Source organism: Battus philenor, unplaced genomic scaffold, assembly GCF_028537555.1.
Source record: "Battus philenor isolate CCGP_79_NKW_IND1 unplaced genomic scaffold, ilBatPhil1.0.hap1 SCAF_2, whole genome shotgun sequence".
NCBI classification, from domain to species: domain Eukaryota; kingdom Metazoa; phylum Arthropoda; class Insecta; order Lepidoptera; family Papilionidae; genus Battus; species Battus philenor.
Genome location: NW_027181682.1, coordinates 12,076,840 through 12,104,107, shown reverse-complemented (window position 1 = coordinate 12,104,107; position 27,268 = coordinate 12,076,840). Strand labels below are relative to the sequence as shown.

The 27,268-nt window shown below is 32.5% G+C and overlaps 6 protein-coding genes across 10 annotated transcripts in view; 2 read left to right on the top strand and 4 right to left on the bottom strand.

Annotated features, from left to right (window-relative positions):
* Piezo (piezo type mechanosensitive ion channel component) overlaps positions 1-5,486 on the top strand; it is a 63,987-nt gene extending 58,501 nt beyond the window's left edge. For all 4 annotated transcript variants that reach the window (XM_068764950.1, XM_068764949.1, XM_068764948.1 and 1 more), the window contains 8 exons: positions 114-214; positions 677-858; positions 1,164-1,344; positions 1,707-1,804; positions 2,417-2,511; positions 3,340-3,443; positions 4,290-4,431; positions 4,691-5,486. In XM_068764950.1, coding sequence (XP_068621051.1) covers positions 114-214; positions 677-858; positions 1,164-1,344; positions 1,707-1,804; positions 2,417-2,511; positions 3,340-3,443; positions 4,290-4,431; positions 4,691-4,834 — 1,047 coding nt within the window. In that variant the 3' untranslated portion in view covers positions 4,835-5,486. The remainder of the gene's footprint in view (positions 1-113; positions 215-676; positions 859-1,163; positions 1,345-1,706; positions 1,805-2,416; positions 2,512-3,339; positions 3,444-4,289; positions 4,432-4,690) is intronic.
* A 341-nt stretch (positions 5,487-5,827) lies between these two features.
* Positions 5,828-9,524, bottom strand: Polr2B (RNA polymerase II subunit RpII140). Its single transcript, XM_068764951.1, has one exon. It carries the CDS (start codon positions 9,417-9,419, stop codon positions 5,889-5,891), a length of 3,531 nt encoding a protein of 1,176 aa, XP_068621052.1. The 5' UTR covers positions 9,420-9,524; the 3' UTR covers positions 5,828-5,888.
* Positions 9,525-10,368: 844 nt separating this feature from the next.
* jub (LIM domain-containing protein jub) lies at positions 10,369-14,130 on the top strand. Its single transcript, XM_068765054.1, has 6 exons — positions 10,369-11,963; positions 12,373-12,542; positions 12,742-12,804; positions 12,900-13,065; positions 13,172-13,312; positions 13,935-14,130. Exons 1-6 carry the CDS (start codon positions 10,466-10,468, stop codon positions 14,042-14,044), a joined length of 2,148 nt encoding a protein of 715 aa, XP_068621155.1. The 5' UTR covers positions 10,369-10,465; the 3' UTR covers positions 14,045-14,130.
* Positions 12,864-16,737, bottom strand: LOC137922157 (uncharacterized protein C18orf19 homolog A). 2 transcript variants are annotated; one of them, XM_068765055.1, is made up of 4 exons: positions 16,311-16,737; positions 15,412-15,557; positions 14,980-15,340; positions 12,864-13,353 (listed from the first exon to the last, which is right to left on the bottom strand). In XM_068765055.1, the coding sequence occupies exons 1-3, from the start codon at positions 16,667-16,669 to the stop codon at positions 15,102-15,104; spliced, it is 744 nt and encodes a 247-aa protein (XP_068621156.1). In that variant the 5' UTR covers positions 16,670-16,737; the 3' UTR covers positions 12,864-13,353; positions 14,980-15,101. The 2 variants fall into 2 exon arrangements, with proteins under 2 accessions (XP_068621156.1, XP_068621157.1); XM_068765056.1 differs by having other exon boundaries at positions 12,866-12,952.
* Positions 16,738-17,803: 1,066 nt separating this feature from the next.
* LOC137921939 (uncharacterized) lies at positions 17,804-20,275 on the bottom strand. The gene has a single exon (XM_068764740.1). The coding sequence runs from the start codon at positions 20,273-20,275 to the stop codon at positions 18,272-18,274; it is 2,004 nt and encodes a 667-aa protein (XP_068620841.1). The 3' UTR covers positions 17,804-18,271.
* A 3,226-nt stretch (positions 20,276-23,501) lies between these two features.
* On the bottom strand, positions 23,502-25,472 carry LOC137922413 (uncharacterized). Its single transcript, XM_068765394.1, has one exon. It carries the CDS (start codon positions 25,470-25,472, stop codon positions 23,502-23,504), a length of 1,971 nt encoding a protein of 656 aa, XP_068621495.1.
* Between the last annotated feature and the right edge of the window lie 1,796 nt (positions 25,473-27,268).

Here is a 27,268-nt window from a genome sequence, read left to right as displayed (position 1 = left end):
ATCTTACAATAATTCTGTAGTATTGAACAATATAGTAATTCCGAATTTACGGTCCGATGGTACTTAAAACATTGTCTCTGTTTTTATAACTCACAAACGCTTTATTTTCGAAGGTCGGTCAACCAAACCCTCCCACGGACGTGACTGTGAAAATTCGAATTGGACCTTTCCTCCCCGTGTACCAGATGTCCGCACAGTCTCACAATATTGATATGTAAGTTGTACTCTTTTGAATCATTTATTCACCGCTTGTTTAGAAATGTCATTTAATTTACTCAAAACGTGCGTTTGTGTTGAAATGGAGGGAAACTCAAGAAAAAGATGGAACGTGTGCTTTTTTCTTAGAAAATTTTGTACATTTAATTACATACATGAAATAAAAAAAATATATACAATAGCATTCCGTTATTAGTATTAATATGCTCGTTCTAGTATTCGCCATTAGATGGCTGAAATACCATCAGGCAAACCATCAGTAGATGGCGCCGGTCGTTAATCTAGAAATTGATCCTTCGTGTACCGCTGGGGTCGCAAACCTCTGATCATTCTAGAAAGAAGCATTGCTGGAGTTTCTTTCGCCACTTCGTCCATTTCTTACTCTTTCCGAAGTGATAGGAATGTTAATCGGATAATAACAGTCGACCAAGCCGAGGTTTATTGATCTCGTTATATGCAGCTATACGGAGCAGGACTACACGCAGCTGAGCAACCTGTACGCTCGTGACCGCACGGCACAGACCTTCCTCTCCAACTACATGTACAACGACGTGGCCGTCATCACCATCAACCCTAACTCCACCATGAAGTGGGAGATCTCGCCGCCGGAGATGGCGCGACTAGAACGAGAGGCCGCCTCCAGTAAGTATCGCTATAATCTTATAATAAATGACAATCAAAGCAAGTCAGCTTTCATACTGATCATTATTACCAGGGTATCCGAACTAAACATGGCCTGTCGGCAAACGATTAAAGCTAGAGTTTGTAGATAATCAATGTTTTTTTTAATATTATTACACTTCATGTAAACATTGTTGCATGTAACACTTTATTATAAAGAAGCAATATGTAAAATTAGACAAATAAATAATTAAAAAATCATAGTAAATCATCCTTACTATTATTTTAACTTGGTACATTACAATAAACTTGGTGAACATCTGTAGATTCGTCTCTGACGGTGAAGTTCACGTATGTGATCACGCACCCGAGCAACAACGCGCAAAATCCGCCCACCATGGAGGATCACCGCGAGGTGGAATTGCTGCCGTTCGTGAACGGCAAGCCGAACCCGGAACGCGAGATTCTCCTTAAACTGCTCACCGGCACATCCTCGCCGGATACCTGGTAACTGCTATCACTTTCACAGACACAATACATCTATACTACTACCGGCATTAATTTGTTAAGCACAGGCTCTGCGAAAAGGCATATAACTCTATTACAGAGTATATTCCAAAAATTTTTTATGACTGAGGAAGATTAAGCATCATTACCATTGAGCCGAACTAGGAAGATTTCCGTCGGTTTTCGCAGAAAGAGCCATAGATAATCCAACAAAGGGCCGCATGTGGCTCGCGAACTGTAGGTTAGACTTGTCTAGTATATAGACTTTTAAATATTCCTACGAAAAGATTTTTAAAAGCATCACGAGAGCCTAGCCTACTTGACATCGAGTCTAAATCTGAACAATTAATTAATTATTTTAGGTTACACGTGAAAACACTCTTCCCTAAATTCGTTAAAGTGTTCAACAAGGGAGCGGCGAAACCTGCGTACCAATTAATGCCTCCTACAACCGATGATGGTAAATATAATGCATATTAAGTTAATTTATTTTAGTAACATATCCATTTGTTTACATAACAACATATTTTTTTCAATTTTAGTATTTCCGAAACTTTTATTTTCTGTCTACGTCGTTATATACAGAAAGATGTGAATTTAAAGTTCTAACCCCTACATAGCAATATTATTTAACTTTTTCTTTCTACAACTGCGAAAATTTGATGCCAGCTATGGACCGGGGTTCAACAAGATGGCGACATTTCAAACCTCCAATTAGCCCGACATCACGTCGAACGTTCCTTAGTCTCCCCGGACCTTAGTTCTCGCGCTATAGGATTTTTTTTCTTGAGGATACTTAAGAGCCGCGATAATGTCAATAAACCGAAGTCGATCGCGCAGCTGAAAAACAACACCAGCAAGTTTTAACGAATTTGCGTTCTAAATGGGAGAAGTAGACGCATCTAGATGGCAAACACCTCTGTGGAGTTATTTTTAAAAACTAAATTTCTTATTACTATTTTAATACATAAGTTTTGTAGTTTCTTTTTTGTATGATTTTTTAAAACCTGCTCAACATAATAGCCAACCCCATGTAAAAAACAGTTTAATTTCGACGTAACATATATTGCAGATGAAAACGCTCGACTGTATCGTAACGTGGAGCTGCGTCTAGAAAGAGAAGAAGGCACTATGTACTGGCGCGTCCGTGAGGCGTGCGAGACGAGGGTAAAAGTTTTGACTCCTTTTAGTGACGTATATTTATTGACTCTACCAGAGACTTCGAATTGATCATGGCAGGACGCTGCCTGCATTCAGCGTCTTCCAATTATCCTTAACAAGGTCTCCTGGATAATTGCATATTTAACTCAAAATATATCCTGAAAATAAGGACAATATTCTGTACTTAAAAATTATATTACAGCGGTAGAGCAATTATAATGATTTTGATAATAGTCCTCGTTTGTTCGTTATATATTTGGTTAAAGTACAATGTTTTTGTTACTACCGCTGGTGTAGTTAAATAAATAAATAAAGATAATAATAAGAAATTGTTTATTTTCATCGTAATCATCATATCAGCCGATAGACGCCCACTGCAAGGCATAGACCACTACAGACTACTAATACTAAAGATCACTACCATGACCGGTTTGGTTTAGTTTAATAAAATAATTAAAAAATTAAAACTGTATACCAGGTTTTGGGGTCAGACTTAATTATTATTTTCATTGGTTCTTAATTTAGTCGTCCCACAGTATAATAAGCATATTACACGGACTCGGTTTGCTAATGTCAGACGAGAACTGACGCTGCGGGGTACAGTAATAAAAAAACAAAACTTTACTTAATACTTATGTAAACTATTCCAATAAGGAAGAATAAATGTATGAATATTTTCAAAACATGATAAATATTTTTAAAATTTGCATTTTCAACTTTTAAAAAAATAATTACTGAAAGTCTCTTCTCAATAATTCGTAATATGAAGTAGGTGGTTGTTTGTTTACATTAGTACAATGTTTACATTAACAATTTTACATTTATTGTTGACAGGACCCTATGGCTACGATACCAATGAACAACTGTGACATGCTCGTCATGTATACATTCAACGACAAACTGTTCCCCGAGACACTCAACTTTATATCCGCAGGAGGGTAAGTAAACAAAATCCTTGAAGGAATTAAAGTTTGTTGTGTTGTTGTTAGTTGTTATACTGTCAATGTCGGGATCTAGTCTAATGTAAATATCTTAAAATAACTTCTAACGTTCGAATAGCATGCAGGTGGTTAATATGAACTGATTGTACCAGCAGACTGAATATTGTCTGAAGTCCAAAAAAAAGGTGTGAAAAAGAAATTAAGTATTTTAAAGTTTGTGCTTTATGTATTGGTTAAAGGTCTTAATAAAATATAATTATCGTATAAGATTTACCTTTCGTATTTTACGAATTTTATTAGGATTTTTTAATTCTTTTACTATAATATAAACACTGGTGTTTTGCTATCATTGAAACCAAATATTTAAGAGCAGGTGTTTTAATTTAATCTGTGGTTTACATATAACCTGTGTTTTATTGTTTCTTCAATTTTTCATTTAATTTTCAATTGGTTAAGAGCATCTCGGTTCTTTGAAAAACATCATAGATAGAAAAATAGAAGAATTGATCATACCGTCCTCAAGATTTATGCCTAGCCTACCTATTGAGAAATTATTTTTTATTTACATATAATTAATTTACTCATTACACCTTTGTCTGTTGTTATTACTGTAACATTTATTTTGTCATAAATTATTCATTTTTTACACTTGTTTGTGTATACCGACTTCTATTTAGATATACATAAAAACCATACTAGCCTTACAGTGTGTTTAAATATTTAAAGAATATGCTGTTAAATTTGGCCGTTGGTTTTTTAATGAATCAAAAATAATATATTATGAAATTTATAAATCACGACGAAGCGAGAGTTCCCACAGGTTAAGGTATTGTTTTTCGCCAGGATTATCGGACTGTATACAACATTCGTGTTCCTCGCGTCGCGGGTACTGCGTGGCTTCTTCTCCGGAATCTACACCAAGATCATGTTCGACGACTTGCCTAACGTGGACCGCGTGCTACAGCTCTGTCTCGACATTTATCTTGTGCGTACCTTGCTCTGTTTATTTCACTAAATGTAACTAACGATTGAAACAGAATTATTTTTGTGGGGTGTGTTAAAGATATACATCTCCCTCGTCCTCGTACTTCGAGAGACATCACGTTAAAAAAAAACAATTGCTTATATTTTTCATTTAATGTAATAATTTATGATAGTTTATACTGTCAAACAAGTACAACAAAATAGGCTATAGTTTACATTTCTTGAGAAGTCCAGAAAGGTATATATATGTATTATTCCAGGTACGTGAAGCCCTTGAACTGGCGCTCGAAGAAGATTTGTTCGCCAAACTAGTGTTCTTATACCGCTCACCGGAAACCATGATAAAATGGACCAGGCCAAAGGAGGAGCCCGAAGAACAGAGAGCTCTGCCTGGATCACGTTGAAAGCCGAAATATTAATTTGGTGTTGTTAATTTCAAAAGATTCTTGATGTGGCGTTATATACCTATTGTATGAATAATTAAGGGCAATAAGTGATGATTGTTGACACGAGGTTATTTACACTGCTGCCATCCAAGATTCGAAAATCTGAGATATTACTCATTGATAAGTACAATAGGATTATATTGATGTTTACATTTTCTTCTGCCTCGGTTTGGATAGATACGTAAGATGTAAGGAGTAATTAGGTAAAATAAGAGTAATAGCGGTGCTTCAACGTTCCAGCCTCTTCTAAAAATTTTTGTGAAGTCAAAATTTTGGATGATGCTAGTTCCACTATCCATGATATTTCTGTACACAATATGTTAGTACTTAAAAATGTATTTAAAGCATCTTGATCTTTTATGTGCTCTCTCAGATTGACTTAAAATCAATAGGAAATATGTATTAAGGACTTTGTTAACTTGAGAAGTGAACCAAGCACTTTAATTTATATCAATGTTTATATGAAGATGCTTAGTGAATTAGAAATGATTATCCAGCCAGGTATCTGTAGTTTATTAGCTAACAATACTGGTTATCAATGTATTACAGTACATGTTAAATTGAAGTTAATTTAAGATTAAATAGACATTTGTTTTGATAATTTATTCTACCAAGAAGAAATAATAAATTTAGTCATTATGAAATATAAATGAATATAAAACATTATTTTTACACAAAAATTTATTATTATGTGCAAGTTTTCACGCGGATTATATTAAATTTTAAATATAGTTTATTCATGTTGCAAGATATGAAGGATTTTATTTATTGTAATTAAATACTGCTTTGATAATTTTTATACCTCAATTGTATGCAGACAATTACTGCAATTTTTACACGTCACTTATAATAAATTAATTAAGTATGAAGTTTATTGTACAATTTTGTATTGCAATTGTTATATTAAGCTGCATTTAATGTTGTCAGTTTTTAGTAATAAATATCAAGATAAACTATTTAAAGAATTTTATTATGAAACATACAATTCAAAATAAATGTCAAAAAACAAAATTTAATTTACAACCATCAATCTTGGTGCAATGTTCATTGACATCAGTTCTTGGAATAATAATTTTGCTGCATAAGGTAACCTCACTTGAGAGATTTGGGTCTTGTTTTTGCATCCTTTGCATTCAAATGTGTTATTCCTCAAATTTGCAATGGCAATTAAGCCACAGAAATTGCACACATGTATTCGGTAGGGATCAGATACTTCAAAGAGACGCTCTCTAAGGAATTGAGCAGCACCATGAGCAATTTGACAATCACGCTCCATTTCACCGAATCGTAAACCTCCATCTCTAGCTCTGCCTTCCATTGGTTGCCTTACCAAAATTTGAACAGGACCTCTAGCTCTTGAATGAATTTTGTCGTCTACCATGTGCTTAAGGCGTTGGTAATATGTAGGTCCCAAGAATACTTGAGCATTAATTTTACGTCCGGTATGGCCATTGTACATAACTTCATTGCCTCGTAAATGGTACCCATATTCTTGTAACAAAGATGATATCTTTTGTACATTTACAGCATCATTAAAAGGGGTGGCATCACCAATTTCTCCTTTATTAGATGATACCTTACCTTGAATACACTCAATCAAGTGACCAATCGTCATACGAGACGGAATGGCGTGTGGGTTAATGATAATATCGGGTGTTAGGCCTTCACAAGTAAACGGCATGTCTTCTTGCCTGTATTGAATACCACAGGTTCCTTTTTGGCCGTGACGAGAAGCAAATTTGTCGCCAATTTGTGGAATACGAACAGATCTCACACGTATTTTGCAAAATTTGTATCCCTCACTGTTAAGTGTCAACATGACTTGATCAACAATACCCGTTTCACTGTTACGCAAAAATGTTGACGCGTCACGTTTAGTGTAACGCTTTGTAGTACCTTCCAATTCATCATCGTTTTCGGGTAAAGTGATTGTTTTTCCGATCACGACATCGTCTCCCGAAACACGAATACCTGGAGCGATTATTCCGTCGTCATCTAATTTATCATATAAAGCATTTCTCATTCCTTGGCATGTCTGTCTAGTGGGTTTTTCGAATTGTTCTTCTTGATCCCCAATTCTTTTAGATTCAGAGTCTTTATAAGATCGGTAAAAAACAGATCTAAAGAATCCTCTTTCCACAGCAGAAGCATTCAAAATAACGCTGTCTTCTTGGTTGTATCCAGTGTAACATAGGATAGCAACAATTGAGTTGATACCTGCTGGTAGTTCTCTAAAACGCAAGTATTCCATGGAACGTGTAGTTACTAGAGGTTTGTGTGGGTAATACAAAACATGGGCCAGTGTATCCATTCTAACATGGAAGTTGGTAATGTAAACTCCCATAGCTTGTTTGCCCATAGCACTTTGATAAGTATTTCTTGGGCTTTGGTTGTGATCTGGAAAGGGTATAATAGAAGCACAAACTCCCAAAATCATAGCTGGGTGGATTTCACAATGTGTGTATGTTGTACAGTAGGCATATTCCTTCACCTGTGCAAGATCATCAGGACTCATAGCAATCATTACAGTTTCTTCCTCCAATGTATCAATATATTCTACAACACCACTAGCAACCAAATTTTGCCAACCATAATTATTGTAATCTCTTTCTTTAAGATGATCTATATGTTTTTTCTTCAAAAGCAAAGCTCCATTTTCTACAATAAGCAAAGGTCGGCAAATTCTTCCAGCATCAGTATAAATTCTTATTTCACGGTCTCTAATATCACGGATCATGCTTACTTCAGACACTATAATATCCATTTGACGTCTCAATTTTCTCAAAGTAGCCATGAGTTGCTCAGGGTCTCTGTGAATGCCAACCCAGCACCCATTAACGAAAATTTTTGTTGCATCAGCAATAGCAGACGGAGCAATTTCCTCTAAGTTTTCCATAGACCACTCTTCCAAGAACTCCAAAATTGGTGATGGTTGACTTCCAACAGAAATGTATGCCATTAAGGCTAAGTTTTTAACCAAACCTACAGCAGCACCTTCTGGAGTTTCAGCAGGACAGATCATACCCCACAGTGTGTTATGTAGTTGACGTGGCTTTGCTAGTTTACCATCTCTTCCAATCGGTGAGTTGACACGTCTCAAATGTGATAGCGTGGAAGCAAAAGTTAATCTATTTAATACCTGAGATACCCCTGCTCTAGCTTGATGAGCTTTCTTTTGATCTCCCCAGTTACCAGTGGCGAGAGAATAACGTAAACCATCAGTAATAATTTTAGTTTTAATAGCCAATTCCAAATTGAAATCTTTTCCTCTGTCAATAAATTTTTGTGCATACATTCTCACTTCTTTTAATAAGTTCTTAAATAAGCCTCTAAATAAAAATGCTAGCAGAGGCCCAGCAAGATCCAATCTTTTATTCCCATAGTGATCTCTGTCATCCAATTCACGGCGACCAAGGGCAGCTAGCAACAAACGATGCACCATATATCCAAGGAAATAGGCCTTTTTCGTTTCACAGAAATCAGAAACACCAACATGAGGCAACATTTCTTTTTGCAAAATTTCACGGGCATATTTAATACGCCTTTCTTTAGTTACTCCTGGACGAGCCCCTCTGGCACCAATAAAGTTTAGTGCCACATTTTGTTCTTGAATTACAAAAGCTTCATCTAATGAAGGTTTTACCATTTCCATCATTTCGGGGTCATCAAAATCATAAATAATATGCTCCAATATATCTCTGTCTGCTACAAAACCCAGAGCTCTGAATACTATCATTATAGGAATTTCTTGTTTAATATAAGGTACAATTGCAATAATTCTTTGACCTATTGCTGACTTCTTTATGCTCTGACCACCACGAGCCATCATGTTTACCCACAAAGTTGAAGTTGGTCTGGAACTATGTTCTAGGCATGACCGAATTTCGGTTTTATAAGCATATTTGCCATCTTTCATACTAAATACATACACTGTATTTGTTGCCATCTTTTCCTGAGCAATTAAAACTTTTTCGGAACCATTAATAATAAAATAACCGCCAGGATCAAGTGGACATTCATTAAGTTCTGTTAGATCCCTGTCAGTTAAATTACTTAATAAGCAATAAGTTGATCTTAACATGATTGGAATTTTTCCTATGAACGTTTTTTGATGCTGTGTTTCTATTGGATCTTCGTTTTCTTTTACAATGGTTTTAGTAATATCAACATACAAGGGTGCTGAATAAGTTAAATTGCGTAAACGAGCTTCATTAGGCATCATAGGAGACGGAGCTCCGTCTTTTTCCCAATGAGTAGGTTTAGATAAATATATCTGATCGAATTTCAGTAAGTATTTAGGTGGAGTCTCTATTTCCCCAGAAGAGTGTTGCGCTTCTGCTTGCAATTCTATTGGAGGAGAATCTTCAACAATGCGTTGCACTGACATTTGAATAAATTCGTCAAAACTATCTAATTGTTGTCGTACTAAACCTTTTTCATCAAAGTAAGCGTTAATAACAATCCAACAAGCCTCTTGCCACAGCTCCGACGAAATTTCTTCATTGTCTTCCTCCTCAAACTGATCATCCTCGGTGTCATACATTATAACAACGATATTATTGTACGAACTACCTCTTTCAATTAAATTTAGTAAGGTTTGTTATATTATTTGTAATAAATTTAACAGCATAAACCTTCCCCAGCCAGCGCCAGCACATAAGGCAAGTAAAATGATAAGATGGCGTACTTTAATTTTTTTTTCGCTTATTGTATCTAATAAGATACAAGACTTTCAGCCCAGAAAATTTTAATTATTGATTCCTTGATTTTAGTGACTATTATTCGATTAATATATCAATCTTTTAATTTTAATATAATCGCTTAAATTCTAACACCTATTCACATCGAAGGAAATAGATCTAAGCCTAATATTATACAACAGTAAATTATCAAAAACCACAAATATCCACAAATATTCCTTTCTTTAACTATTATAAATTCGATTTAATTTGTTTTAATCTATTTTTTGCTTGTTTACATGGCAAATATTAAAACCGAATTAGTGTATAATTATGCTCTTAATAAACACTAAAAGTTTCACTTTGTCGACTACTATAAATATTGAGTCGCTTATTGTTAAAAGGACATTTGTTATATGTATACCACTCATTAAACAAAAAAACTTTAATCTATTTATTATGTTTTAGTCTGCTCATTGTGTTTCGCACATGAACACAGAATTTCCAGATATATTTCAAGTGACTCAAAAACACGTTTTAAAATAACTTTTTTAATCAGCCAATGTCTATAATCAATAGATCTCAATTATCAATATACTCAAGAACTTGACTTGCTAGTTAATAATTTTATTCAGTATTTAATTAATATACTAACAAACGTATATAAAGCGAAATGATGACTTTTAATCAAACGTTTAATATTAAAAAACAAACTTAAATTCACATTTCTTAAAAAGGATTTTAATGTTTAATTTTACCGTGAACATCACTATTTTTTATTTATAATCTTTCATCCGTGCGGTTGTTGTTTTGTTGAATATCTCATTAGATCACAATTATGATTCATTTTTGTTTCTTAAAGTAATTATTACTTATTCTGTTGAAATAAAATTATATTAATTTTTTTGGAATGGATCCATCAAGAAGAAGCAACGTTGAAGAACAACGCTGTATTATTGGATTGCAAGATTTAAAAATATCTAATAAAAATGAAAACGATACTGAGCAGGCGCACAATGCTACTACATCCAATACAAGTACTGTCGGTAAAGCCAGGCCCGTGGGAGCAATTGAGAGTTTTACATTAGAAAACGTTCAAACAAATCGCCAGGATTATAGTTTTTATGAACGATCGAATGTAATAGCGGCGTCAAAATTTGCGACACCCAAACGTGTGGAAACGATTGCTTCAGTTAACAAAGGTGATATTAATACAACAGCTTTACCCGCAAGTCCAACTCGATCTGTTGACAGTATATCGCAAAGATCTCTCAGCTACCAAACTGACGACTTGTATGAAATACCAGGAAATACTAACACACAATATCCTCCCCCTGTTTACGAGAACATAGATTATTACGGCGAACGACGTTCACCACAGCCGCCTTATTATCATCAGATATATCAGCAAGGACCACCACTTCCTGTATCTGATGGATATTATGACACAAGGTACAGCAAAGCCCAACCACAAGTACCAGTAAATGCAAAATCTAAATTAAATCCATCCTTTTATGAAAACATGCTTTGTTCAGATAATGATAAAAAAAGTGAATTCAAAGCACATCAAAGTCAGGAACATCAGTTTGTTCAACAAGGATCTATACCTGGTCCGCAAGTAGCAAACCCTACTTTAAACAGAACAATGTTGCAAAAGACTAATGATAAAATAAAGACTGAAAAAGCTCCTCCCCCTCCTCCTTACAACAAAGCACATAATAACCAAAGTGGAGATTATACAATAATGAAGTCTGCACCTCCTAAGTACACTGATGTTAGTGCACTTTTAAAGAGTGATAATACAGTTAGTTTTGATGATAAAGTGGTCACAATACCTTCCACAGCTATTTATGCATCAATTGCACCAAGTGCCCAGAGACCCAAAGCTAACATTGCAACTGAAGTGCAAACATTGACACCTGCTCCAAAGTTCTTTCATCCTAAACCTAACATTGGTAATGGTTTGGGAAAAGATAAAACACCATCTGTAACATTAGTTAATGAAGGATTTACAAAGCCTCTTAATAATAGAATGCAAATAGTGGATGATTCTAATGGCTCTGATTATGTGTGTATGACTGGAGGATCCACAGCATCTGCTGTAGCTGCTGCGACAAGGGATAATATATCACTTGCTTCAGAATCTGTGGGATCAAGAAATTTAGTATCTGGGTTAACATCCCTTTGTTCTCCAATGCAATCCCCAGCTCCCAGTCCTACACCAAGTTCTGTATCCCAAGTGTCAGCTGGTTCAAGAGGTTCTGGTGGTAGAGGTAAAAGCCTTCTTCCTTATAGTATTACACCACCACGTCCACCAGGCCCAAGTGAAGCACAACGCAAAATTGAAGAACTGACAAGACAGCTTGAGGAGGAAATGGAGAGACAAGATGAAGATGGAGAGTATTTTGGTATGTTCAATGAATATTGAATGTAATATATATATATATATATAATAATATATATATATATATATATATATTATTTCTCTGAGTTCAATGTTTATTGCTAAATTTATTTTAAAACATGAATGTTCATATATTCAATATTGATCAAAATCTGATTCATGTTATTATTATAGTTAATAGTTACAAATTTTTCTTTATTTATTGAGAATGGACAAAAACTAATCAAGTTATTCTAAAGCAAAATTATGATATGTTCATTGAATAATGTGACTACAATCAGAACTTTATATATATATATATATGTTTAATTCTCATTCTGTTCTTTCGAAGCATTCATTGCCTAGTTATTATGATATGATAATCATTTTTTAAAACATATCATATTTGATATGCATTAATTGATTTTGTTTAGGCATTTGCCATACATGCCGGGGTGGAGTGACAGGGGCTGGACAGGCTTGTCAAGCCATGGGCAACTTGTACCATACCAACTGCTTCATTTGCTGCTCTTGTGGTCGAGCGTTGCGTGGGAAAGCATTCTATAATGTTCATGGAAAAGTTTACTGTGAAGAGGATTACTTGGTTTGTTTTACTTTTAATATTATAATAATCTAATTTTCATTGAATAATGTGTGCCTAAGTTATATCATTATTATATTTATTTGTGAGTAATAATTCATCTGGTTTATAAACCAGGATGTGGAAATTTTTTTTGGAAAATTAAATAAAACAAATAGAAAAGTATGCAGAAAGCGCCTTTAATGCTATTTAATGTTTCTAGTACTCTGGATTCCAACAAACTGCTGAGAAATGTGCAATCTGTGGACATCTGATAATGGAAATGGTAAAGTGTATTCCAATGTTTGCTTGGCTTTTGAGATTCTAAAAATTTTAATAAATATTTCCTTGTTTATGTCTCTTTTCTGATGTTTTCTACAGATTTTGCAAGCAATGGGCAAATCTTATCATCCTGGATGTTTTCGATGTTGTATCTGCAATGAATGCTTGGATGGAGTGCCATTTACTGTTGATGTGGACAATAAAATCTACTGTGTAAATGACTACCATCGTATGTTTGCACCAAAGTGTGCTAGTTGTGGCAAAGGTAATATTAAAGTTGTGATAGTAATTTTTTGTTAATCACTTGGTATTTTTGGCACTTTCCTGTTTTATTTAGATTGTGTTGTCACTATATGGGTATTAAATTGCAGGTATCACACCAGTAGAAGGCACAGATGAAACGGTGCGTGTGGTATCTATGGATCGTGACTTCCATGTTGACTGTTACATGTGCTGTGTTTGTGGGATGCAGCTTACTGATGAACCAGATAAACGCTGTTATCCATTGGCTGGTAATTTTGACCCTTTTCTCGCAGACATGATTATATTGTTGCTGTAATGATTTAGAGTTCTTGAAGACAATCTTATTAAATAAGTAAATAAGCCCTTTTGTATAAAAGAATAATTTTAGTAACTTGATCTGATAATGATTCAAAACAAAGACATTTTCTGTGTAAATGGTAATTGTTCAATTCACATAAACTTATTTAAGTAACACACTTACAAATATTTTAAATAACAATTCTTTCTTATTGAATGTATTAAACAACTAGATTGAATTCACATTCATCTTAATTACTATTATATCTAACAAGAGAAAATTATTTTGGCAACTATTTGGTGTTTTAAAATACCTACAAATTCAGGCCTTAAAAAAAAGTAATTCCAATATGATTGTATCTAATGTATAGATTTTTCTTAAGCATTTTTGTGTATATGACAACAAAATTAATTAGTTATCTCAATGTGGCCATTGAGTGGTAAAAAGTTCCATAGTGAGATATGATATTTCATTGGCTGTGATGCAAGAGTTATATTATAAAATTTATAATATATATATGTTTTAATTTACCACCCACTAATTTTTATTAATGAAATCTAAGTATGTAATATATGAATTTGTTTTTTTCCAAGGCAAATTAATGTGCCGTTCCTGTCACCTGGCAACTATTGGAGCTGCCACAGGACCTGGAATGCCTCCAGCCCCGCATTTATCTCCTGCTTCATACAAGTACATGGGTTAAGTGAGCTCAGTCACAATTAAAATGAGCATTAAGTTCTTGAACATCAAGACAGGCATAAAGTTATTTTATGTTCCTTCATGCGAACTGCTCAATTACTAAATATTATTCCTTATCAGCATTATACATGTAATAAAAGAACAATTTAAGGTAACTTTATAAAACCAGCTTTAATATAAGTTATAATTTAATTTTTTTATCTCTAGAATGTTCAAATTTGAATTTAGCTTAGAATTTTAAAAAAGTTCATTAATACCATTGATGTAAAAGGTTTTATTGTAGTTTAACCATTAAATAGAATGTTGTTCATTCTGTTTTGTAATTGATAATAAGTAGGTTATAAAATTTATATTTTTATTTTAGTATTATTGCATAAATGTAGGTTACTATTACAATTGTGATTTTTTGATTATCCGTACAATTGCCTATGATGCTTTGTGATACCAAGTTAGACAATATTTTGCCTCTTATAGTTTCCTTATTAAACTAGTGATCAAATCTTTAACACAAATAAGGACAATAAACTGTTATATACAGATGTTTAGTTTATTACAAATTTGGGCAAATAATAGATATATCAAAATTGATAAATATTGTAATTTTAAAAAATCACTATGTAATATTGGTGATGGCAGTAAAATGTTTATTTAAATGCATTTAGTAATTCCAGACATGGCAGCACACACTTGGGACATATGCATTGTGACATGTTATTACAATGTGACAAAGTCATTTCTTTTTAAAAACATTCCAGTCTTGTGCTGTCTTGTTTTGTAGGTACTTAACAGAACTAGGATTATAAGATATCTGTACATTTTGCTGATTGAATTGTGATTGTTTTTATCAATTACTTGATGGAAAAATTGAAAAATAATTTGTTAAGGATTACTTTTATATTTATGTTATGAATGAACAAATAAAAAAAATATAACACAAACCTAGTAATGACATTTCTTTCGCCCCTAGATTAATCTATAATAAATATCCACAATATAAAATGGTATTTTTTTCTTTTTAAATTTTAATAACTGCATGGAATCCAAGATAGTGTGTTCATAATCTACATCTTCTTTACTTTGCTTTTAATATTGCGAATTTCGGTTTTGTACCTTTTCATTTCTTCCATCACATGAGTGCCCTTTTCTTTTATTTGAATTTGATAATGTTGTTTACTCTCATGAATTCGACCTTGAAGGTTTTCTTTTCTTTCTTGAATCATTTCTTTTATTCTTTCCCTTGAAGGTACAGGTCTAATCCAACCTAGAGTTTGTAACTTCTTGATAGCATATGTAGTGCCACCTAAATGATTTACATATTATTTAATTTGATTAAAATACAAGTACAACAAAAATTAAAATATATTTGCTTACCAACAGTGACAGCATACCGTAGTGGTGTAGCCAATTTGTATAATGCAAATGCGATAGCAAAGTATCCTGCACTTGAGTCTCTCAAAGGTGATAATAAATTCTCACTCACATTAAAATTCTCCAATAAACCAATTACATCCACACCACTGAAATTATTTTAATATAGGAATTATTAATAAAACATGAGTAGAACAAACAAATATTTGGCAAAGGAATTTGTGTTTTTATAGCAAACTTGTGTTAAATGTTTAACTACACTCTGCATAGTGATCATTTTAAAATAAGTTGTTTTTAATTAGTATGAGGAAGCCCAATAACATCTGGCAGGAAAGTCTGCAGGCTGCAGTTAATAAATGTTGATATGTAGTAATCCCAACTTTGATAAAGCTTTTTCCTAATATGCTATCATTACATTATTTATGAAATATTATATATTATTTTTGAAATCATTATTTTATGAACAGGCAGTACCCTACATTAATTGGTTAAACTAGCAATTGTAGTTGTGTAGTAAATGAGCTAAATTCTCAACCCTATAAAGTTTTAACACATATTACCAAAAAGGGGATTGGAAATAGGTGTGATATGGTGGTATTGTAAATAAAAAAAGTGTGGAATGACAGTTTGAAACTCAATTTTTTACAATTATTTAGCAAATTGATGTTTTAGGGGCTATGAGAACATATAGTATCTTAATAGTCGAGTAAACCTTTAGTACAATTAAAAAAATTACAAAAAATCAGATAATAATTAACATACAAATTTCTCAGATTTATCGACCAAAAATATGTTAATATTTGGCTGAAATAAAATTTGCGTTGAAATCAAGCAGTGCCTACTAAGTTTAGATTAAATTACAATGAAGTATTGAAATAAATTATAAAATAGTTCTAACTTACCTACTCACAGCATAGTAAAAACTTCCAAACCATATAGCCGATGTTGTGATGTGTACAGGTAACACTACATACCAGTAGTCTCTATACATTTCTTTAAATTTCTGTATAATTCCTTTTTTTGATTTCGTCTCTGGAGGAGGTTTTGCGCCAGCATTGTTTTGTGTGGAACATGAACGTATTGATAGAAGTATATGTTTACTTTCATTTATATACACCGGTGCCGCGAATTTATTATATGAACAAATTCCACTACCTAAAATTCTAACAGGATTTGATCCATTTGTACACCATTTCATGGGCAATACTTTATAGTTAATACATCGATTAGTTCTATATAATATTCTAAACATAAGAGCCATCGTGACGTAATATATTTTATTTTGAATAGTTAATCAACTTTTACACATTTTATCGAAATGGTATAAATACGACACATTTCATAATTGTCAACAATGTGTCATTAGGCAGTTGCTTTTTATTCAAATGTTGCTAGATATGAGAAATAATAACTTCATACGATAAAATTTTAAGCACATTTTTTCCTATAAAATTTTCTTTTCGCCGTCCCAGTGATTATACAAACTACTCCATATACTCCATATACTATCGACCAAGATAGATCCAAGAATATTTTCTTTTTACTTGTAAGCTATGTATGAAAACATAGCTATGTATGATGTCTACTTACTATGTCTCGAAATACTGAATAATAGCAAAATAAAGTAGTTTAACTGTCACATTGAAATATATAAAAACGAAAAAAGAACGAATTAAAAAGCTTAATTTTAATTGATTTTGGCGTAATTTTAAATTTTATTTCATGTCTATTGATTAAAGTGGCGGTAAAATCCAGACTGTTTGTATAATCACAGCTTCAAATAAAAAATCAAATGAATTTACTGAGAAAATTATGCAAATGTGTTTTATTGCCTAAAGATTAAATATTAAAAAGTTTTGTGAACAGTTTTCACTCAATACCAGGAATGTTAAAGATTATAATGATTTAAGCAAATCTTCACAGAATTCATGTTTAACTAAAAATTAAAAGGCAGAACTGTTATAATATACTCATTTTTTATAAGTTGTAACTAGATATTTGTTATCATTTATTATTAGTAAATTATTAAATACATGTTATGGAGCGGGAGTATTTAATTAAAAAATCAAACTCAAATTTATGAAAAAATACTTTTTATTTATTTAAAAAGAAACAAAATTAAAACGCACCTAAGGCATTCTTCGTACTTAAGAGACCGTTTCTCGTCGTGCTGTAAATCTACACAAGTTTTATTATAAACCAGGCCAATCCGTAATAACAAAAGGCACGTGATTGAAGATATATAATTTTTCAATAGGTATTGAAAAAAGATTTATGTATAATCTGAAGTTCACTATAATAAATACCTATAAATTAAAAGTTGCTAATAAATGTGAAATATTTGAATTAGATAACGTTTTTTATAATTTATTTTCTACTGAACCTACCAACACTAGGAACTAAATCTTACAAATTACCATAGCGTTCGTTGGAAATATAATGTTACTGGCTATCTTACAAGCTAATGTAGTATTTATTATAAGTTTATACAATAATCCAGATTAGATGTTAAAACACTCAGATATGAATAAATTTTTCCTTCTCTATGTAATTTACTTAATGTTGTAAAACGTTTTAATCAGTGAGTACATACGTGTTATTGAATTATCACGATATGCGAATGTATGTTGCTTTCGTAGCTTTGTTCTGATAAATTCGTAGGGTCCACACGATTGCATGCAAAATATGAAATTGATCGTAGAATGTTTGTGAAATAACAGTTTAAATTTACGTACATGAAGTAGCCCGCACTGCGCTAAAATAGTTTAGGTAAGCAGCTCAGATCTTCGCGACGGTTACAAACAGCGAGCGACAATTCAACAATTCGACAAGTTATTTTCATACATTAATGAGTTCGTAGTTATTATTTACAAAAGCAATATAATTTCAGTTCCATGTTACGCACACAGCGACTTTGATCACCATAAAGATTTAGTCTACTGACTGTGCCAGCAAGTGACCAGACAAGTTTACTTTGTCTAAGTGTTGCTTCAAATATTCCATTGCCTGGTGTTGTGCGTATTGTCACCATAAACTCGCGCCAACTTTTTTCGCGTTTATCTGGGGTTCCCACTTCCATTTCTACTGCATCTATTAACTCAGCAAGCTCAAGTTGCGCACATTCCATGTGACTTAAAAGTAGAGTATTAAGTTGCATTACCAAGTGCTCAGCGGCTTCAATGGCTTTATTGCTACGAAGAGACATTTTTTTACTACTGTGACATGTACACCAATGATCGTCGATTTTTGCCATTTCACAAGTTCTATTATCTGGTATTGGAAGGAATAAGCTAATACCCCTGTTGAAAGCATAGACGTAATTACTTCGGCATTTTATCTTCTCATTCTCAATATTTTCTAAATCGACAAGATCGTTCAAAGTCGCATGCAAATCAAATGGTGTAGTGAGACGTTTGCTGTTTAATTGTAAATTGTGGTACGCCTCGCTGTAGATCTTACGAAACGATCGCGGCGTTAAAATGTATACAAACGGTAATCGTTCTTCTATCCGTCCTTGTTTTGTAGTCCTTATGTCTCCCCATCTAATGCCGTGGTCACTTAAAAGAATAAGTATTGTTTCCTCCAAATATGTGGACCTTCGCATATTATTTAAAAAGAAATCATAACTTGTGTCCATTACCATAGGATAATTAAGATAATCATGGCTCATCGTTATTTCCCAAAAGAAACCAAACAACTTTGAAGATCTCAGTGTCATTGTTAAGTTTTCGATATAATCCAATAATACCTGAAAAAAGTACTTTCCATCCATGCACAGATATGAGTTGAAGTCTTTGATTTTTCCGGAATGTTTTTCGGCTTCGTTTATAAAAGTATGCAGGTAATAATCTGTTGGGGTTTTACTGAAGCCAACCTTTAAGTAGTTGAAGCTGCCAAGCGTAGAAGAGTCTTCACCGAATGCTGTGTGGTATCCTGCCTGTTTGAACCACTCCCATGTAAAGGGACAATTGTCAAATGTTGACTGATCATTAGGAAGGCAGGTAGTCTTTAATTCTCTATGATTAATACCCAGCAGCAACGGTATCAAATTAGGAAACGTGTTGTCACCAACTTTGTTATAGCCCAAAAATTCAACAGCTCCGTTACTTTTTAAAAATTGTAACGTTTTTGGCATCGTTCTGTGAAAGTTCATTCTAGAAACTGCATCGATTCCCATGACCAATACATTATAAGCCGGTTTGTTTGCGAGCCCATCTTTAGCAGGTATAGTAAATTCTTTATAGGGTGCAAATAAAAAGAATTGTTGATATGCCTCGATTCCATTAAAATAACACAAAACTCGTACAAATTCATCTTTAACTCTAATGAAATCTTCGAAATAAACACATTCTTTATATTGTACTCGATCGTCTATTTTAGTCGACGTTATATCTTCAACGGCTGTTGGTCTGTTAAATGCTTTATAGCAACAAGAAAAGTTTCCATCGTCGCTTACGTTATAATGTTGCTTATTTTCATGAACCACTTGTATGTAAGTTCTATTATTAAGTAACAATGGTTTATCACCATTAGGGCACGATTTTATGCCATGGGGAAACTCAGCGAACTTTCTCACGTCTTCGTCATAAATTTCGAGGTTTGGTATACTACAACCTTTAGTTCTGATTGCAAAGCTGTTACCATTCTCTCGCAAATGTGGTTCCCAGTAGAAGCTAGGCAAACTGAGATATGCTCCATTATCGAAAAAGAAGACATTTTTATAGGTAGTCAATGATATGATGATGTAGCTTCCTCCAAAAATTGTCGCGACCAGAAAAAGGTATCGCAAGCGCACAGGCAGGCCAAAGTTAATAACGACAGGTGACTTGCCGTCTACACCACCACCTCCAGCAACAATACGTCCCATACTGAAAAAATAAACATTCACATTTTAATTTATTTACACGTACGCGAGTGTTTGTTCCGCTTTATGATAATGAAAGGACACATCAATAAGTTATGTGTAAAATGGTGTTTCGATTGTTCTTGTGTTTGATTGACATGTATGTCAAAATATTATTTTAAACCTTTGTAAATTTCAGCATTATATTCTTATTAAAGAAGTTACATGCATTGCAGAAACTTTCATTTTAAATTTAATTATAATTATAAATACAATAAACCATTAACTAGTATATCTGTTTCATAAACTGGCAAAATTAAGACAATCAATAATATTATTATGAATTATGTAAATCAATAACAACGTAATGATCTTTTTTAAAAATTAACTCAAAAACTATTACATAGGAACCATGATGGTTGCTATGTAATAGTTTGGTTGATCGTTAAAAATAACTGTTTCAAGATGAGCCAAATTTAAATTATTATCTTCAAATTATAATAATTTGCTTAAACAAGTGTCATATCAATGTCAAATATATGATAGATTTATAAGGGTTTATTATTGTTCAGATTATTAATAAATAATAAGTTGAAATCGCGTCGAACATGGGCTGCAGAGGCTTTAAAGTTTTGGAATGGGGACCACAGACCTTTTTGAAGTCTCTGGAGGAGGCTTGTATCCAGGAGTGAATATCTTAATGCTGAAATAGTAAGAAATGGTAAATTAAAAAGTAAAGAAATGTTTTAAAACAGCTTTATAAACGATAGGAGTCGAGTATATTATAATAAACTAATTAGATACAACAGGCTCAAAAATTTTGTCTTATTGCAGGTAACAAACAATTACGAAACACACAACAATCGTCTCTGTCGTATTTTTATTTCATCTTCTTGTTACCTACTTCCCTAGGATAGCTTTATATCTATGATGGATGGTAGTGAGTATTCAAGAAGTGTCTCTAAGTTGCCTTCTGCAATAGGCTCTCTTGCTAACTTTTTAACAGCGCGAAATAATACGACAGGATTATGAAAACCTCTATCAGAACAATAGAGCACCAAGTAGAAACACGATTCTTATCTAAAAAGTCGGTCATCTAGGCACATTTAATTTATTACCATGTATTGAGTCTGGAAATTCCGTCAAAATCATAAATCGTCAAAAATTAAAGAGTGCGTGTTGCAATCTACTCGATTTTGTAAGTGTAATGTACTTGTCCAGGTATTTGGTATTGAAAATAATCCATGACATGCAAATATATTTCAAAATTTTTCTTGAAAAAACACGCTGTAAGTGTAAATGTACCAATACTAATTTAAATAACAATTTACGTCCTCGGATTTGTAACGTCCTCGTTGTCATGTATAAATATTTCGGACATTGTCAACTAAAGTAACAAAATGCCTAGGAAAAATAAGAAAAATAATACCATTGAGATCAGAATTAGTTGAAAAATATTCATTTATATATGCATGTATGATGAAAATAAGAGTTTGCCAATTAAAATCGATCGTGGTAAGATTCGAACATCACAACCTTCTGTAAACATAAAATCGTGAAATTTTTAACAAAAAATATTTTGTAATGCATTGAAAAAGATTTAATCAAATCAACCATTAATGTTATAATTCTCTTTAACACCATTGTCGTTAGATAACCAAATCATGCAAGAAATGAATAAAATTTGTGGAAGAAAATTGGAGCGACCCTAATTTTCGAGTCGCACATTAACCTTACTAGAGATAAGGCGTAAAATAAAAACATGAGCCAGCTTTCGCTAGATGTAAAGAAACCTCAAGAAGAAAAGAATTAATTAACGCTAATAGGGATTTAGTTTCAAAATGTTTTTTTTTTAAACAAAAGACAAAGTAGCAGTTTGAAGTTTTATTTGTAGGAAGGTAACCAAAATTAATCGCAAGACCTTTTTAATACTAAACATGTATTACCAATGTGACTATTCCAGTCCCAATAATACGTAAGTTTAATATTATAATATTAATATTTTAATTTAATTATTGTGCATGTTGTGTCTGCCTTACTTTTTATGAATCTCCTTCCGTAGGCCTACTGGAAGAAATTTCTGGTTAGAAATAAGTAGTGCCTGTTGTGTCAGTTATATTTGTATTGTTACTTTAGTGTTTTTATTGTGTACAATAAACTGTTAAATAAATAAATAAATAAATAAGTATTATCACACCAATGTTTATATTTTTTTATTTCATTGTCCAAATAAAGAACTATCAATTTATTGAAAATTTATTATTTGTGACAAAAAGAATGACAGGAGCAACTCTTTTCCCAATAAAACAAATTATGGATTTAAAAATAAATTATATTTTGAAAAAGATAAGTACAAACAAAACATACTTAATAACAGTGTTGAAATAAATCTCTTTTTTTAATATTAAAGCTGGCAAGTTTATTATATCCTATTCACACTACAAAGTTATGAGGTCTTTTAACAATATAGTACTAGAGGCGTCTATAATTATCTATCGGAAAATATTTTTTTGTTTTAACTACATATGATTATGTTAGGTTAATTAGATTCTTTTAGAGAGTCGTTGTAATTTACAAAACGTAATTTCTAAGTTATTTAATCCACAGCTATTTCATAATCATAAATATTGTCCTAAATTGATCGATAACATGTTTGGTATAAAATAATAATAAACGTAATTATCGTGTTCTTAATAATTCAGTATCATAAAACTTTAATTTTTTTTTAATAATACAAATGTCATTAAATCTAAAAAATCACGATAAATCATATTTTTCGTTATCTACGTTACATTTTGGATACAACACGAAAATACATATTATTAAAATACGAGTATATTATTACCATAATTTTGGCACATAGGGTCACACTACTAAGTAACACGTACTAATCTATTTAAATTTAGGCCTACGTGTACAAATGATATGTTGTAGTCTACAATTTTAACATTAACTTTATAATTTTCAAAACCCTTTTTTAAATTGATATGTCTAACAGAGATGTGTTTCTACGGAAATATTATTTGCAAAAACGTTTGTCTAAATAAGCTAGTAAAGCAATCTATAAATATTAATTCCTACTAAGTATTAAGTTAACATATTTTAGGCCAAGTTTCATTTTGAGCAAACTATATAAACACAATGTTCTAAAAATACTATTTTTGTATCGTCTATACATATTCTTGCTACACATATGTAACAAGTAACAATATCACAGATTTTTACCTTTGTTATCCTAATAGACATTTATTTATCTACAGTAGCAATATAACTTTAGCTGATAATCGTGTACACAGTAGCTCTGGTCACCGTATAAGTTTAGCCGGCTAACAGTTCCAGCTAATGACCAGCCACCGATATCTGCACGTAGAGTAGCTTCGTATAGACCACCATTAGGTGCAGTTCGAATTGTTACCATAAATTCACGCCAACCAACTTCGTCCTTCTCCGGAGTTCCCACTTCTAGCTCAGTTATCTCTAATAGCTCATCAAGCAGCAACGAATGGCATTGCGGATGAGAACGTACCATTTCGTTTAATTGCCTTACCAAGAATACGGCAGCTGCTGATGCTTCTAAGCTTTTCAACGATATCTTCCTTCCTATGTGGCATGTACACCAATGGTCATCAATTCCAGCCAGTGGACAAGTTCTATTAGTTGGTATCGGTAAAAATAAACTTATACTCCGGTCACGAGAGTAGTACAAAGAACTACGATGTTTGATTTTTTCATCATCAATCGTGTTTATATCCACAAGATCTGTCATGGTTGCATACAGATCAAAAGGAGTTGTCAGACGTCTACTATTCGATCTTAAATTATTATAAGCCAAGGTATGCTTAACTTGAAATGAAGAAGGTAATAATATATGAACTAGCGGTAATCTTTCTTCTAGACGTCCTTGTTTCGTCATTCTTATATCACCCCAGCGTATCCCGTGATCACTCACTAAAATCAAAATAGTTTCATCCAGGTATTTGGACTTGTCTAGTTTCTGCAAGAAGTTCAAATAGCTATCATCCATAAGAACTGGATAATTTAAATAATCATGACTCATAGTCACTTCCCAAAAGAAACCAAATAATTTTGATGTTTTCAATGTTATGGTTAAATCTTCAATATAATCAAGTAAAACTTGATAAAAATACTTATCTCCCATGCAGAGGAACGAGTTGAAATCTTTGTTGTTTCCCACTTGTAACTCAGCTTCGTGCATGAAAGTATGTATATAATAATCCGTCGGTGTGCCACTGAATCCAAGTTTTTCGAAATTAAATGTGCCCAAAGTAGCACTGTCTTCTCCCATAGCTGTAAAATAACCAGCCTCTTTAAACCAATCCCATATAAAAGGACAATTATCAAAAGTTGCTCTTGCATTAGGCCAACAAGTTTTTTTTAAGTCAGTATCCTTTATGCCTAAAAGTAACGGTGTCAGGTTTGGAAAAGTATTGTCCCCAACTTTATTATAACCGAATAATTCTATAGCTCCTTTCTTTTTTAAATACGATAGAGTTTTAGGCATCGTCCTATAAAAATTTAATCGCGAAATAGCGTCGATACCCATAACTATTACATTGTATCCCGATTGATTTATGGGGGCTTCAGTCGAATCTTCTTTGTAAGATAAGAATGGTTTCTTTGGTGTGAACAAATAAAATTGTTCGTAGATAATCTTGCTGCGACTGACGCAAGAGATTTTAACGAATTCGTTTCCAACTTCTATGTAATCAGAGAAATAGATACATTCTTCGTATTTTACCCTGTCGTCTATATCCGCTGAAGAAATGTCATTTATTGCCAATGGTCTGTAAAATGGTTTGTAACAACAGGTGACGTTAGCGTATGCGAAAGAATCAATGTTTTCAGTTGCGAGCCAAATGTGAGTGCTATTGCTCTTCACTAATGATGCTTTGGTTTTATTGCATGATTTTATATGTTTTGGATGCTCAATAAACTTTTTGATACTTTCATCAAACGGATATAACCCTGGAATGGTGCAACCTTCAGTTCTAATTGTAAAACTTGCCCCGGAATCAAAAGGATTATATCGTTGAGTTGAGTACCATGAAGAGCTAACTTCATTTTTCAAGAAAATTGTTGCAGAACCGTTGTTTACAATAATGATTAAGAAACTTGCGCCAAAAATAGATGCTAAAATAAATACGTATCGGAGTTTAACACCGCTCGGCCGTCCCTTGATAATTTTCATTGACTTGGACATCCTGGAACACAAAAATTTTCTCTTTCACTTAAAACGATAATGCAAGATAAAATAGACGAATTAGAGAAGTTTAAATATGTGGTTAACTTACAACATTTTTTCACTTTTATAATAGGCATTAATTGAACAAATTTTAATTTTTAATCATGTCTTAAGAATTGAATATTAAATCAATGTTTTTAAAGTGTGTCAACTTACCTAATGTGTTAATTGTATCACTTAACACAGCATACAGTTTGTACAAACGATTCACATTCATAAATAATATTTATTTAATTATAAAGGAAACTCGCGTGTAATTAAAACCAGAACTGTGACATTATGTTATTTCGTTTTGTAAATATAGCGTCTACTGTATTAACATGTAACAAGATCTAGAATAAAGATCATGTTGGAGAGGTCAACACGGTACATGGCTGAGGCGAAACTGTACGGATTTCTGAGGGGAGGGCACTTGAACTGGAGGCTGTGGGCATGCGCAAATATTGCTTTCAGCGAGTTTTCACTGTTTGTTCCGGTACGGTATAAATATAAAAATCTTATACTCCGTCACAGCCAATATAAATAAAACTTGTTTAAAAATATACTAAAACAGATTTTGTTAAAAATTCTGATAGAATACTAAATTGTTTTATTTAAGATAGCTAAATACGACTTGTATTTTAAGGAAAAACAATTTTTGAAAGATATTTTAAAGGCGGAACTACGCCTAAAAATTTTTTTGTTTTAATATAAATTAAATTTTTAAATGTATCGTGTATAATAAATACAACACTTGCTCCTAAATATACGGGATGCGTAAAATCCGTACAAGACCAAATAATATTTTTGTCGTGTCGGAAGTGTAAATGGAAATGGGATTAAACCCTACCCTTACTATTTATTATATATTACTAATCACCAACGTGTTTCTATTTTGTTGCAAAATTTAATATTGTTCTTGTAAAAATAGTTGCATTCAATGGTACTTTGGTGAAACCAAGATTATAATAAGATTATCTATTTTATTTTTTATATGGTATGATACTCATTTTATTAAGAAACTAATTTTGCAAAACTACGTTATTAGACGTTATTTCCATTTTTCAAGTTTTCTAAAGGCATACTGGAGATAGATAAAACAAACATTCCAGCTATTATTTACGTTCCAGGATTTAGAAAAATACAGAGAAAAGATTGATGTAGTTAAAACCACTCTTTGTGTGCTGCTTTAATAAATATAATTTTATATTTACTATCTAAAAATGAGTTTTTTATTTGCTTTAATTTGATTGTTTTTAAGATAAACTATTTTACAAAGTACGCAATTACAATTTTTACCTTTTATTCTTTAAAACATGTAAACGACTGAGAACTCCATGGCGGAGTCTAAGATAATCTAATACATAAGTATATTATATTGATTTACATTAATAATTATGTTATAAGTAAATATTCATCAGTGATAATCACGTCCGAAAATAAAGCGAATGCGTCCGAGGTGAAAAAGCCGGATGTGAATTCGTCGGCAGTGTTTAACCGGGACAATGATTTACAAAACAAACTGAAAACAATTCAAAGGCTCAAACAATTCAGAAGCTTATCGATCAAAAGTTTTATGCATTTGTTAATTTTCTATTAACAAAATATTCTCGTCGTTTATGGTGGGTGTATCTACATCACAAAGGCCAACTTATGTTTGACCTACCATTCTTTTCGTTCCAAGAGCGAATAATGTCACGGCATGTGTGTTATGTACTTACTGCTAAATATGCTACTTCACATACCCTTCTAGCATGCTATATAGTAATGTTATA

Bases quoted from the DNA above. Each gene is read 5' to 3' on its own strand.
- Polr2B (XM_068764951.1), bottom strand. From the start codon at position 9,419: ATGTATGACACCGAGGATGATCAGTTTGAGGAGGAAGACAATGAAGAA.
- jub (XM_068765054.1), top strand. From the start codon at position 10,466: ATGGATCCATCAAGAAGAAGCAACGTTGAAGAACAACGCTGTATTATT. The intron at 12,805-12,899 runs GTAAAGTGTATT...TGTTTTCTACAG, and splicing joins GACATCTGATAATGGAAATG to ATTTTGCAAGCAATGGGCAA. The intron at 13,066-13,171 runs GTAATATTAAAG...ATTAAATTGCAG, and splicing joins GTGTGCTAGTTGTGGCAAAG to GTATCACACCAGTAGAAGGC.
- LOC137922157 (XM_068765055.1), bottom strand. From the start codon at position 16,669: ATGGCTCTTATGTTTAGAATATTATATAGAACTAATCGATGTATTAAC. The intron at 15,558-16,310 runs GTAAGTTAGAAC...AAATAATTTCAG, and splicing joins TTTTACTATGCTGTGAGTAG to TGGTGTGGATGTAATTGGTT. The intron at 15,341-15,411 runs GTAAGCAAATAT...TAAATCATTTAG, and splicing joins ACGGTATGCTGTCACTGTTG to GTGGCACTACATATGCTATC.
- LOC137921939 (XM_068764740.1), bottom strand. From the start codon at position 20,275: ATGGGACGTATTGTTGCTGGAGGTGGTGGTGTAGACGGCAAGTCACCT.
- LOC137922413 (XM_068765394.1), bottom strand. From the start codon at position 25,472: ATGTCCAAGTCAATGAAAATTATCAAGGGACGGCCGAGCGGTGTTAAA.